This window comes from Emydura macquarii, unplaced genomic scaffold (assembly GCF_026122565.2).
Source record: "Emydura macquarii macquarii isolate MOO-44397 ecotype Brisbane River unplaced genomic scaffold, CSIRO-AGI_Emac_v2 contig_1451, whole genome shotgun sequence".
NCBI lineage: Eukaryota > Metazoa > Chordata > Testudines > Chelidae > Emydura > Emydura macquarii.
The window spans coordinates 25,313,595-25,326,547 of NW_027131588.1; the positions used below are offsets into that span (position 1 = coordinate 25,313,595).

General features: G+C 38.8%; 1 protein-coding gene across 1 annotated transcript in view; it reads left to right on the plus strand.

Moving 5' to 3' along the window:
* Window positions 1-12,953, plus strand: part of DNAH6 (dynein axonemal heavy chain 6) — a 162,974-nt gene that overhangs the window by 14,138 nt on the left and 135,883 nt on the right. Inside the window, exons 9-16 of the mRNA XM_067553417.1 lie at window positions 241-409; window positions 1,524-1,640; window positions 3,499-3,699; window positions 4,175-4,295; window positions 6,473-6,624; window positions 8,022-8,174; window positions 10,915-11,166; window positions 12,278-12,406. Coding sequence (XP_067409518.1) covers window positions 241-409; window positions 1,524-1,640; window positions 3,499-3,699; window positions 4,175-4,295; window positions 6,473-6,624; window positions 8,022-8,174; window positions 10,915-11,166; window positions 12,278-12,406 — 1,294 coding nt within the window. The remainder of the gene's footprint in view (window positions 1-240; window positions 410-1,523; window positions 1,641-3,498; window positions 3,700-4,174; window positions 4,296-6,472; window positions 6,625-8,021; window positions 8,175-10,914; window positions 11,167-12,277; window positions 12,407-12,953) is intronic.

Genomic DNA, 12,953 nt, shown 5'->3' on the forward strand with positions numbered 1-12,953 from the left:
ATCCTGAAATCTTTACTCATTTTTTATTCTGTCCGTACTCAGGCAAAAGTTCCCGAGGTTAATAAAAAATGAGGTGAATAGGAATTTTGCCAGGGTAAGGAATGGGTGAGGAGTTCAGGCATCAGCCCTTTGAAAGTATAATATATATCTTTCCGTAAAAATCCAATGCTTTTATCACAGAGACTTGTGGTAGTTACATAAGGTGACAAAGTATTTTGCTTCCTTCCTCGGTCCCTCAAGCTTTATCCGTCTTGCTGATTACCTAATAGTGAACACTATGCATGTGCTGGCAGTAAAATCAGTCACTACTCTTTTGAATTACCTTACTGATAAGTTGAAAAGGACACCTGCTACAGATGTCATACAGAAGTGGAATACGGAGGAAAAACTTGAAGTCTCTGAAAAAAAGGTAATTTTGTTTCAATGAACACTAACGCCAATGTTTTAAAAATGAGTGCATAAAATCCCTTTAGTCTAAAATGAGGCATATAAAAAAGTAGCTTGATTTCAAAAGTGCTGAGTACTCAGCAGGACCAATAACTGCAATCTTAGCCTACATGTAGCATATTTTTGTTTTTATAGGTTGGTTTCAAAATGAAGCTCAGAGGACATTTTTTGTTAGGAAAGTTTAAATTCTTGCAGCTTGTTAATAGGTGAATCTATACTTATTAACATTTTCATAGAAGGCGCTTCAGTTTGCATTGTCCTGGAAATGTTACTGTTTGTAATGTAGTTACATGTAATCTATGACTGCTGTAGTATTTACAACACAGGAAAAAAACAAAAATGCTTCAAGGCCTAATTAATACACATCTGTAATCCTGCTTTCCCTTCCCATACCATTTGCACATGTGCAAGCAATATGTGCCAAATGGGCCTTTGCTAAGACATTTATATTTAAATTCCTAGAAGTGGAAAAATTCCTGTGTGTCTAAATTGAATATGGGAATTCTCTTCTTCCAGACATTTCCTTTAGTGCCCCTTTTACCCTCTATATTATTAACAAATATTAACAAATTCTCTGCAGGGCAACCTTTGATATGGCGCCAACAAGCAAAAGCAGGCACTTACATGCATATATGGAGGCAAATTTCTGAACTGTAGCAAGAGGTACAAAAATTGCTGCCATCTGACATAAGGAATTGCTCTAAGGGCTTGATTCTAATCTTGCAATTCACAGTTTTACACTGATGTAATCCAATTGAATTTGACAGAGTTACTCTTTATTTATACACGATTTAATTTTGATCAGAAGAATCTGTCTTTGCAAGTTTGTCCACAAAGTATTTAGGGCCTGGTTTTGCTCCTATTGAAATAAATGAAAATTTTGCCGTTGATTTCAGTGGATCCAGAATTGGCCCCTGACATTTGTCTTTTTAACCAAACTCTCTTATTCTTTTTTTGTCTGCTTAAAAAAATGTGCAGGGTCATAGAGGAAAAACATAATGTTTCTTTTTCACCCAAGATTTAAAAACATTTCCTGATTGTTTGAGATTTGTATTATTTTGGTTTCATTGTTTCAGGCTGTATCAGGGACTGCAGGGCAGGATGAAGAAGAGTCATTTCTACCCATGTTTCTTACAGAGTTAATTTTGGAGATCCATGCATTGTTGTTTGCACCATCTTTGGATGACTTCCAGGTTTGTTGGAAGAAAGTACTGATTTATCTTTTAGTTTCATGTTTTAATCAGTGTCATTGAACAGAAATGTCAGGATTGTGGGCTAGATTCACTGGTATGCCCTGCTTGCTTTTATGGAGTCCAGGGACACAAAGCAGCTGCAAATCTTGTTTAGCCGCCTGGTCACTAGAGTGGTGCAAAATAGCTGTAGGATATTAGTGAATCCATCCCTGTATGTTTGGGATCCACGTCTCTCTTACTATAAAAATGGAACTGATTATGTGTTTTGGACCTCAAAGATACTTATATGCATTAGGGGCCCATCCCCCTCACAGGTGACATCTCACATTTGTACAAAACAGCGAGAGTTCTGTGGCACCTTAAAGACTAACAAATTTATTTGGGTATAAGCTGTCGTGGGCAGAAACCCACTTCATCAGATGCATGAAATAGAAACATTTGTACATACGCTCTACCTGATTGTCTTTGGAATACTGAGCACTGCTTAGCCACACTCAGGATGTGTCTACACTGCCCAGATAGACAGACTTGTGGTAGTGGAGCTCACGCTATTGCACTAAAAATAGCTATGTGAACATTGCAACACCAGCAGAGGCTTGGACCTCAGGGGTAGGATGGGCTGAGGTTGGGTGGCTAGCCTGAGCCTCCACCAGAGCCACAATGTCCGCAGAGCTATTTTTAATGCACTAGCACAAGCTTGGCTACCACAACGTTCTCTGCCTGGGCTGGGAGGCTTGCTTCCAGCTGCAGTGCAGACGTACCCTCCGGGTTTGCTAGCAGTAGCTGCACTCTGGCTGCCTTTTGTCTGAGTGCCATGCACATTCTTGCTCCAGTAGATTAGCCTTGCTAGCAACAGCAGTTTGGCCTGAGGTTGTTGGGAACAGGCCCACGTGATTCAGTGAAGAAATTTGGTTTGAGGCTCCAATCTCCAAAAGCAGTAATCCCAAAGGATCATGAAGGGTCATTTTCAAGAAGATGCATTCACGTTGCATGCTCATAACAAGCATTTGTACGTATATGGACTTATTCTCATTTATAATAAGGCCTCTTTGTTACTCTAGCAGTGTAAAGGGACCTTAAAGTAGGTATAAATCTACTTTTAAGGCCCCTTTCCCCTACTAAGGAATGTAACAGGGCATTGTGTAAATGAGAATCAGACCCTGAATGAGTTTGAAGCTGGGACAAGGAAAATGACACTGTCATACTGCCAGCTATCCCCACATCAATGAGATACAGCAGGTCCTTGTCTACACTGGAGTTGTGTTCTTACATTTTCCCATTATTACCTCTTAATAATACTGTGTCACATAGTACATTTAAAAAAAATTCTTCAAACTGGAAAAAGCAGAAAATACCAAAAATTGGCCTGTTGATAAAGATGGTTTCCCTTCAGAATGTTTCTGATACAGAAAAAAGAAGCAAAAGCCTCCTGGTGCTTTGAGCAATCAAACTGAGTCTGCATTCAGGAAATTCTCTTCTTCCATGTCCAATGGTGCTACAGTAATATTCTGCATCAACTATTGGTGGGAACAAGCTCTTCTCTACATAAGCAGTGCCTTCTGGCTCCTGCTGTATTTATTTTGTGTAGTGGGAAATGATGGTTTCCTCTGGGTTCTCCCTGTTTGCTCCCCCTATGAGGCTCCACCTAGCATCTTATCTGAAGAGCAGTGCTCAGCATGTTACCTCTGTAGCACTTCCTGTCCTTGCTGCTCTGGATGGGAGACATACTGATAGTTTACAGTATATTTTGCATACGTGTAAATGCACTATATTTTGGAAATGTTTCATATCTAATTTATTTCACAGTTCAGAAGGATTCAAAGGGTGCTTATGGATGTTGTTTTCTATTGTCTAACAGGAAGGTATTGCGGATATTGTCAGTCAGTTTCAGGAAACTGTGTTGTCTGTTGCTAATCTTGTACCTGATCAGTATTTTGATGCCTTTACTCGTCCTATTATTAATAAGAAAATTGAGGAAAAGATTTGTGGTGAAGGACCAAGTTTATCAACTATGTTTAAAGATGATAAACATTTACAAGCTATCATCCAGCAACTAAAGGTATCAAATAGTTTGAATTTTTTGTTGTGTGAAACATTAATTAATTAATTAATTAATTAATTTAATTAATACCAATGTGTGCCAAGTCTCTTCTGAAGATACTGCCTTAGCCTCAGGATGTCTAAGGGTGATAAAACAGTACATTTTGCATGCCTATCCACTCTTTGGTCTCTTTGCTGAGACTGGGCTAATAGGTGCCAATTATATTTATGGGTTCTTGTCCACAAGGAAATGGACTGAGACTACCAAATATTTTCAGCCAGGTCACCAAACAGACCCTAGATGGCAATGAGTTAGATTCTGACTGACCACCTAGAGATATCCCATTACCAATCCACTGAAACTTACTGTTGCTCCAGAGATTTAAAGTACGGAAAAAAAGAGTCAAAGTATCATGTAGAATTGTTTTCCTTTCTTCTATTAGTTTATTCCAAGCAAATTATTATGTATAATGACAATTTTTTATAATATTTAGGAAACTGTATATTCAGCATTTGAGGCAGCCAGCTTATACGCAGACACTTTTGAAAGGTTTCGCTTATTTTTCAAAGAAAATGAAAGTCTTGACTTGGAAACTCTGAAACAGCAGGAACATGGTAAATTGTCTTGTTCTTTAACTCTTAACTAATATTCTTGCAACTAGTAATATTTTATTGTTTGTTTTCTATGTTATTCCAAAAAAATATCAGCAACGTTTACTCTTGATTTGGTTATAAATGTTCCCTAAACCGATTTCCAGTACAGTCATGCATTAGTCATGGCTTCAGATATTTATTTATTCTCACATGAAGTAATCTCTGCCTATGTTTGTACACATAACAGTGGAATGAACTTATTTGTATCTGCAACAGTGGAACAAGCTATATTTCAGCACTGATCCTGCAACTGGATCTGTACAGGGTGTATCTTGCACCCCCTGTGTAATCCTTTTTACGTCAGTGCTGTTCCATGCAGGTGCAGGGGCCTGTGTACATCCAATTGTGGGATCTGAGCCTTAGTTTGCACCTTCTGACTTCTTACCTGTTTTCTCTATACTGCCAGGACTACTCTAAATTCAAACAGAGAAAACCCTACACCTCATCTGTCTGCAGTGGGATGCTGCTTCTCCCAAAATTAGTGTAAAATTAACATAATGTTGGCATTTATGACAGAGGTATTTTCCAAGTTTCATTTGCAACTTTGAAAGTGTAATCATCTCCTTTTCTCATTGACATATTTTCCCCTGCTTATAGTGAATAAGTTCAAAAAATATTGCAAGAATACCTAAAACTGCACTCACAAAACTAAGAATCAGCATTATATGAAGAAGAATTAAAACTACAGCCAGAGCTATCACCAACATTTATTAAAATATACATAAGCATTAGTGATGGAAGAGAACTTCAGAAAGTTTGACTGAGATATGTCTCTCCTTGAATTCTCTACTGACTGCTCTCACTGTCTCTGCTCCTCTTCTCCTCTGCACACAAACTAGACACAGGTTGGAGAGAGAATCTGCTGGACACATGCCTGCCCAACAACTGGGAGAGTTCCTTGCTGCCTTCTGCAGGATTTAAAAAAAATCTTCACTGTTGTAGTGATGCTATGAGAGGGAAAAGTATGACAAAACTACTGTCTTTAAAAACCACTTGAATTTTCTCTGGGACCACAAACACTAATATGTATTAATCCTAATTGTGTGGTTATTATTACATGGTGTCACTACAGTCAAGAATTAAGGTTGTGTTCTTAGGTTAAAAGTGCCTTAACTGTGCCTTTCCATTCCTCAGTGTGAGAATTTCTTTTAAGTTTAATCTTAACTCTGAATTTCCTCGTTTTTGTAATGTTTGGGTTTTTTGTGATAATCACAACATCCCTATAATGTGTTTTACCCTCAATTACTTATGTGATCTCAACTTTAACTCCAAGTTAGTGTGGTTCTTTGGCTAGGAATAATAATAATTAATAAGATAGTTAAGGAAAAGAAAGAAATGGAAGTTTCTCATCTATCTTTTGAGAGACATTCATTAATCCAATGCCTTAAAACCTTGCCAACATCCAAACCTCAAAAGGATCCACCTACCCAGGTGCATGATCTTCTGATGTTTCAAGCTGACATTTGTGACTTCAGAAGTGTTGATGCCAAAAGGAGCACAGGTATAGCACTGTCTCATAGAGGGTGGCACTGGTGTACAGTCAGATAGGGCTTCAGCATTTTGAGTCAGAAATATAAGTATTTCAGTGTTTCTCTGGTGTGCTAGGCAGGTGTTGCTGTTTACCTGCACCATGCAAGGGCCACTGCCTCCAGGGAGCAGTGCATATTTGTCTGTCCAGTAGATGATTTCTTCCCTCAGCCCTGGCACAGTCTTTTCATAAGCAGAGTAGGTCCCCATTCCCTTTATGTTTATTACTAAGTGAGGACAAGTGTCATGCTTTTAAAAAGAAAAAGTTAATCAAAATTTATATAATTTAAATTTTAAAAGGTTTGGTTTTAGCTTTGGGTGAAAGTTCAGGTTGTTTTATCCAGATTGAATGGTCTATGCCTATCTCTTGAATCTGAAGCTTAGAGTTGAAACACTGACACACAGCTCTATCTGTAATTTCAATACATTGTTCAATTCAATAGCAGATATTTATGTTTATTTCTGTTTAGATAATCAAAGTTCTAGATAGTTTTGTTCTATTTACAACTATTTAATACAATTGTGAATACACTTTGATGAAGCATTTTTCAAACAAATATCAGTTAAAGTATCAGTTGTTTTTAGCTTGACATTGTAATTATAATACACAGGTGTTGATTTCTTTGCGGAACAACTGGAGAAATATCACAGAGAACACAAAGATGCTTTGGCTATAAAGCAGAAAAGAAATTTAGGCTTGTTGCTTATAGATGCTAGAAAACTGAAAGAAAAACTAATACCATCACCAAAGCGCTGCTTGGAGGTAAATCTGTAAACAATATAGCAAGAATTTATTACATTTCAGTTTTGCTAAGGTCAGTGACTGCCCAGGGATGCCACTGAACAAGCTGACCATTTCCTTTTGCTTGAAGTCCTATCATTACTTAAATTCTAGTACAAAAAATGTTACATCTCCAGCATTATTATGGGTTCATCCAGTTTTTAAACTCAGTCCAGACACTAATTCCACAGATGCTTTGCAACATCCTTTAAGATTTACTGCAAAATATTACAATGTGGCATCTTGCTTGTTAAGTGGAATATCTTCCCATGAGTGCATCTTGCCAGTGCTTTGGGATCTGCATTGACTGTCTGTTGGTTATTAGATCAAGTTTAAAGTTCTCTACTCTAAAGCCTAAATGGCCTGGCACCTCCCTATCTGAGAGAGTTCATTTCTCCCGATGACATATTGCCACAGTTGACAGCAGTGGAGGCTCACAAGTTGGAGCTCCCTTAGTTTAAAAGAGAGGAGCTTCTTGCAGAATGTTCTCCATGAGAGCTCTTTATCTTTAGAACTCACTCCTGTCCAGTCCAAAATAGCCTGAATTAACTGACCTTTTGGGAATTTTGCAAGCCTGTCTGAGTATGCATCTGAGAAAGTTTGTGACAGTTGGAGGGGGATTTGAGGGGGAGAGAATGGGAGGGTTTGGGAGATTTTGATTCATAATATATGTGCTGTCAGATGGTAGGTATGTAACTGGAAGAGAAACGTGCTGTTCTTTGGCAAAGATGCCTAGAGTCCATATTGTATTTATTTTTCTGGATTTAAATACATAAAGATATGCTCCTTGAGTCTGGGTAATAGTTGCTTTGGGAATCATGATTTATAATTGCTGTGCCAAAATCCAAAAGCTAGTATTGCAGTAATACAGATTTATTTAATTTAATTTCATCTGCATTTGAGAGAATGAGTGGGGTCTTCCATATGACTGATAGACCCCTGAGGACACCTGCTTTTATTTGCTTTTCACCACATTCACACTTGAGACCCAAGGGTATAGCCAATGATCTTCCAGGTAATGAAGGCTGGAAGAACTCCCTCCCCAGTCTGACAGCACCATTTCTTTATTGGGTGTGAAAAGTCACTGTTAAATTACTTCGGCACTATTCCCCCAAGGCTGCTAACTTTGCCTTACTTCCAGCTCTTGTTGCCTTAGGACATGATTCTGCGGTTCTCCCTCATGGAAGTAGTCCCTTTTAACTCAATGGGAGTACTTAAACAATGAAGGACTCTACAGGGTTGGGCACAAACTAGGAGTGAAAATATAATCCAAATTCCCACCAGACAAAGAAAAGCACTGCAGCTAGGTCAATATGCTGCCCTCCACCTCTAACTCTAAGAATATTTTACACAATGTAATATTTCCCTTTGCTTTTTAGGTCATTAATGATATGCTTCCAGTTATTGGAAAGAAAAAAGTGACTGCCATTATAGCTGAGGCCCAAGATGCCAAATTTAAACTTGAGTTTCTCCCATCCTCAACTACAGAATATGTTAATAGTTTAATATTCCTTGATGAAATTCAGGAACGAGTAAGTATATTCCAGCTTTCAGGAGACAGGGGAAGGGGTCATTGCCTGGAGAAGCTGAAAGTATATTTTGCATATGTATTTTCTTGAAAAGATGGGTAAGGAAGACCCAGTATTCACATGCTGCAGCCCATCACAAAGGTAAAAAATAAAGTTTCTACATTATAATTTCTTAATGGAGCATAACGAGAAATTATAAGACTGGATCAGAATTAATATCAAACTTGTGTTATATTTATTTTCTTATATGCTGTCAGTTCATTAGTCAGGAATGGACCATCATAGAGACGTCTCACGTCACATCACTGAGCCAGCACACTGGTGAGGTGTTTTGCTGCCATAGCTCCCTCTATATAAAACAGATAACTGCATCACAAGCCCAGTATTCTGTCTCCATGGGTAGAAGAAGCTCTAAAAGAGAAGAGCTCTCTCTGATCAGTTTGCTGTTGAAAGGACTTGATCACTGTCTATGTCTGGAGTTCTTTTCCCCTTCTCCTCACTCATCTCCTGGCAGGCTCCTGATGCACAGAGATCAGTGGAGGAGGTGACTAGAGAAAACAAGTGTAGCAGGACCACTATGTATGAGTGTCCTTCTCCTCTAGCAGTGGAGTACTATTGGCAATCCCTCCATCTTCTGGGACTGACGATTTCCTGTATTGATACTGCATAGTGGTACCTCTTACATGTAGAGCCTCTTCAGGTGCTTCTCTTGTCAATGGTCTTGGACAACTAGTTCACCTTCCCAGCTTCAGTCCCTCAGTCTTTAAAAACATGGCGCAGGATCAGAAATCTGACACAGGAAAGGTCTCTGATAGAGGTCCTAGTTAGCAGAATCAAGTTGATATGTCTCCCTCATAGGCTAGGATGCACAAATGGAATTTCACTCGTGCCATGGGAAGTATTCATCCAAAGTACAGGAAGGGGAACCTTGTGATCTCAGCTGCTTCTGTGCAGGATAAGATCAAGGGTCAGGCCAATTGGCTGAGTTATCAGACATTCTGTCTAAGACAATGGGGGTTGAACAGCGAATGTTTGTCAGTCTTCCCGGAGTTGGGGAATCCACAGATAGACTTATTTGTGGCAAACGGCAACGAAAAATGTCTATTCTGCTCCAAGGAATGGGAAAGAAAGGCATGGAAGACAGATGCCTTCTCCTTTAGTCAGTCCTCCTTGGTGTTTACGGTCATCAAAGACCTACTGGTGCCAGGAGCACGTGTGCCACCATGACCAAGGCATAGCTGAAATGACAGCCTAAAACTTGGAAGGATGAATTGTTGTGAATTTGGTCATCCCAACCAGCTGGAGAATGTTCTCCTTCAGACTATGGAAGACTCTACATCCAAGATTTGTTATAACATCTTCAGAACCTGATGAATTGTATGCAACATGGCCTCAATGCTAAATCAGTTTAAGCCAAGACCTATATTAGGTTTCATCAAGGACCTGAGCCTAAATACATTAAGAATCCAAAGTGGCTGCATTAGGAGCTGTCATGATTCCTCCCGAAAAGAGGCACTAACTTCTCATCCTCCTGTGGTCAGATTTACTAATGCTGTAATTAAAATCTATCCTTCTATCCAAACACCCATTGGCAGTTGGAAGTTGGTCCTGGATTAGCTGGTGCAGCAGTCATTTGAACTGTGGACTACAACCTCATTGTTTTTTCCTCTTCATTTAAAGTAGCTTTTCTTATGCCAGTCACCTCCATGAGAAGGATCAGTATTTTGGATGTCTTATTAGTCATGCCATTGTGATCCTACAGACAATTTTGGAATTCCTTTCTAAAGTCATCTCATCTCATCTGCATCAGGAGATTTCTTTTTCATCCTTTTTGTACAAATCTTTATTATCTCATTGAGATAACATGGCATCTTCTGGACTTGGTATTAGTTGATTCAGTGTCATAAGCATTGGAAGTTGTCTGCTGGGGTTGTGGTGCAGTTCAACAAGCACCTATAGGGGGAAGCTGTGGTATTAGACATCCTTGGCCATGAGCTGCTACTGCATGCTGATGGGTGGTGTGGCCAAACCAATAGTTCATTCCAGATTCATGGATTTCCTGTTATGAGGAGATAGGTTTACAGGTAAGGACAAAGCTGTCTGTTTTCATTTTTTAAATGTTTCTAATTATTGCCAGCTGAAAATATGTACTTATTATTGTGAATGCTGTGTTAAAGGTTGAACTACATATACAATTTTTAAACTCCCTTTTTCAGCTGCTCAAAACTTTCTCAAATTCCTTTTAGACTGAAATTTCACACTTTCAGTAGCAGCAAAATCCATCTTCTCCAGGTGGGAACTTGAACATCCAGAAATAGGCTTACTTGCAACCAGCAAAATAAAGCAAATTGAGAAAGTACCTGTATGTGCCACTGCCTAACGTTCTATAATGGAATAAAATGATAATATAATATACTGTATGCTAAGGGAGTATACATTGAAGAAGATGCCACAAGTCCAATCAATCATTTCTCTCTCTCTTCCAGCAGTCTGGACATACTCTCTTTTCTAATAGTAGTGAGATAAGAAACTAAAAAATCTGAGACAAGATTAACCTGTTTATCTTTTTATGTGATTAAAAAAAATCTTTCGCAGGGTCTTATTTTCTTCCCCATATTAATAATTATTTTATAATAGCCATATTTTGGTATTGTCAACAATGTAACTAAGATTAAATAACGGTAAGGATTATTTAAGAAAACTTGGTTGGTTCACAATAGTTGAAATATTACTATTTTTGTAGATTGAAAGCCTTGAAGAAGAAGGGAATGTGGTAACTCAGATGTATCAGCTTATTGAACAGTACCAAGTACCTGCACCGCCTGAAGATTTTGCTCTTTTTGCAACTCTGAAACCATCCATTGTTGCGGTTCGCAATGCAATTGACAAGTCAGTGGGTGAAAGAGATTCCAGCATTACCAAATTTTGTCAACATTTAGACCAAGATGTTGTAGAGCTAAATGATGAAGTGAAAGAAGTGAAACAGCTAGCCCAGGTTTGCAAAGAGCAGTTTACATTCTTTTTTTGTATTGTATATAATTCCTGCAATTGTGTTTTATTAAAACTAGACAGCTGAGCAGTAATAAGGACTATGAAGTTATCTATAGTCTATTCAACAATGTGAATTAAGGTTTGATATTTAAGTCGATGCAAATGCTCACATTTTAAATTATGCCGTGTGAGTTAAAGGGTTGCACTGTATTTTTGAGGGCAGGATTTGGGCCTTATGGATCTAAACATATAGGATCAAATCCTATCATCTCACCTAAGCAGAGGAGCTAATCTTAGCAAAGTGGGTCTCTCAGGGACTGGAGGGATGGAATCCTTCCTCCTCAACTTGTCTCAGAGTTTCAGCAATCTCCCCCCTACTCAACCGCCTCTGCATGTGACAGGGTTCATCTGCTTGGCTTTTGTGTCTTCACCTTCCTGCCCTCACCCTAAAGCCCCCTGAGCATCAGGGTATAGTAAGTCACCATGAAGCGGGGCTCTGTGCATTCTCAGGGGCTGTGGACCCTTTGTGAAGTCCCAAAATCCTGACTTTCCTACCACTGGCAGGGGAACCACACCAGTTCCACTGTAACAAGGGTGCTGTGGTTAGAGGGGCAAAATTTGATCCGTACTGCTCAGACATATTTTGAAATTTACACATTTTTAAAAGTAAGCATTATGAATACAAAAGGGACTAGAACTGGCCTGACTGCAGGTTTTCGTCACAGATGTTGCCATAAGCAGTCAGTCCTGGAAAGATCCCCTTAATGTGTATCTCTCTCCGTGGCAACCTGTTCAATTAGGGAGCTAACCTTCACCAAATCATGACAAATGGAAGATGATAGAAGAAAAATATATTTTTTAACTTACAAAGCAAAGAAATTTGATCTGGAATCATTGAGACTTGATAACTTTTCCATACCTATTTACATTAGTCATTTAACGGAGATTAAATCTCATCGTACGTACATTATGCTATACATTTGAATATTGAAACATTGGCCTTATTTGTCACTGAGTTTAACTTCTTTCCATTAGCCTGAAATATGGGATGTTTATCTCAACCTGTACTAAAAGCTAAATTTAACAACTAACAAAAAGTTGTTTTTGCTAAACAGGACCCACAGATATTGGATATTGCAGCTGACCAAGCCAAAGTAAAAGAAACTCTAGCAGACTTGCAAACCATTCTAGATGAACTACAGAAACGTGCATTCCAATATAAATCCTACCAGAAGAACTTTAAGGTAATTTTTCCCCAGCTCTTTGCTGTACTTTTCTGAAGCCTGAATTGAGCTGTATTTTCTGTAATGTTAAACAAACAAATGTTTCTGAATAGCAGAACTTTGTAAAGCCAATTCCCTGGCTAGTGTCTTTTTGGAAATAGGTATTTCTTGCCCAAACCTGCTCACGCACAGGCAAAGGCAGGATTGAGGCTCCTTTGAAAAATTGTGTGATGTCCTAATTAAACCAGTCTTTGTAAGCAACACATTTTAAAGCGGCTTTATGAAAATTACAATCTCCATCAGCTATGTGTTGAGCAGTTCAAGAGACTACCTAAGACCCAGATAAAGGTCTGGGGATAGTTTGTGGCTCACTTCGGATAAGGCCCATGTAGGCCCATGTCCCATTGCCCGTTTACTTGTGTATTGTTTCCCAATCAAACAAGCCCATGTGTGAATCCATATGTCCACACATTATCCCTTCTTTGATGTGTCTGCACTGAAGAAGCTAGTGTACTGAGGAAGTAGCCTGTACCCTGACTGATTAGAACTTTCAGTGAATATCATGGAA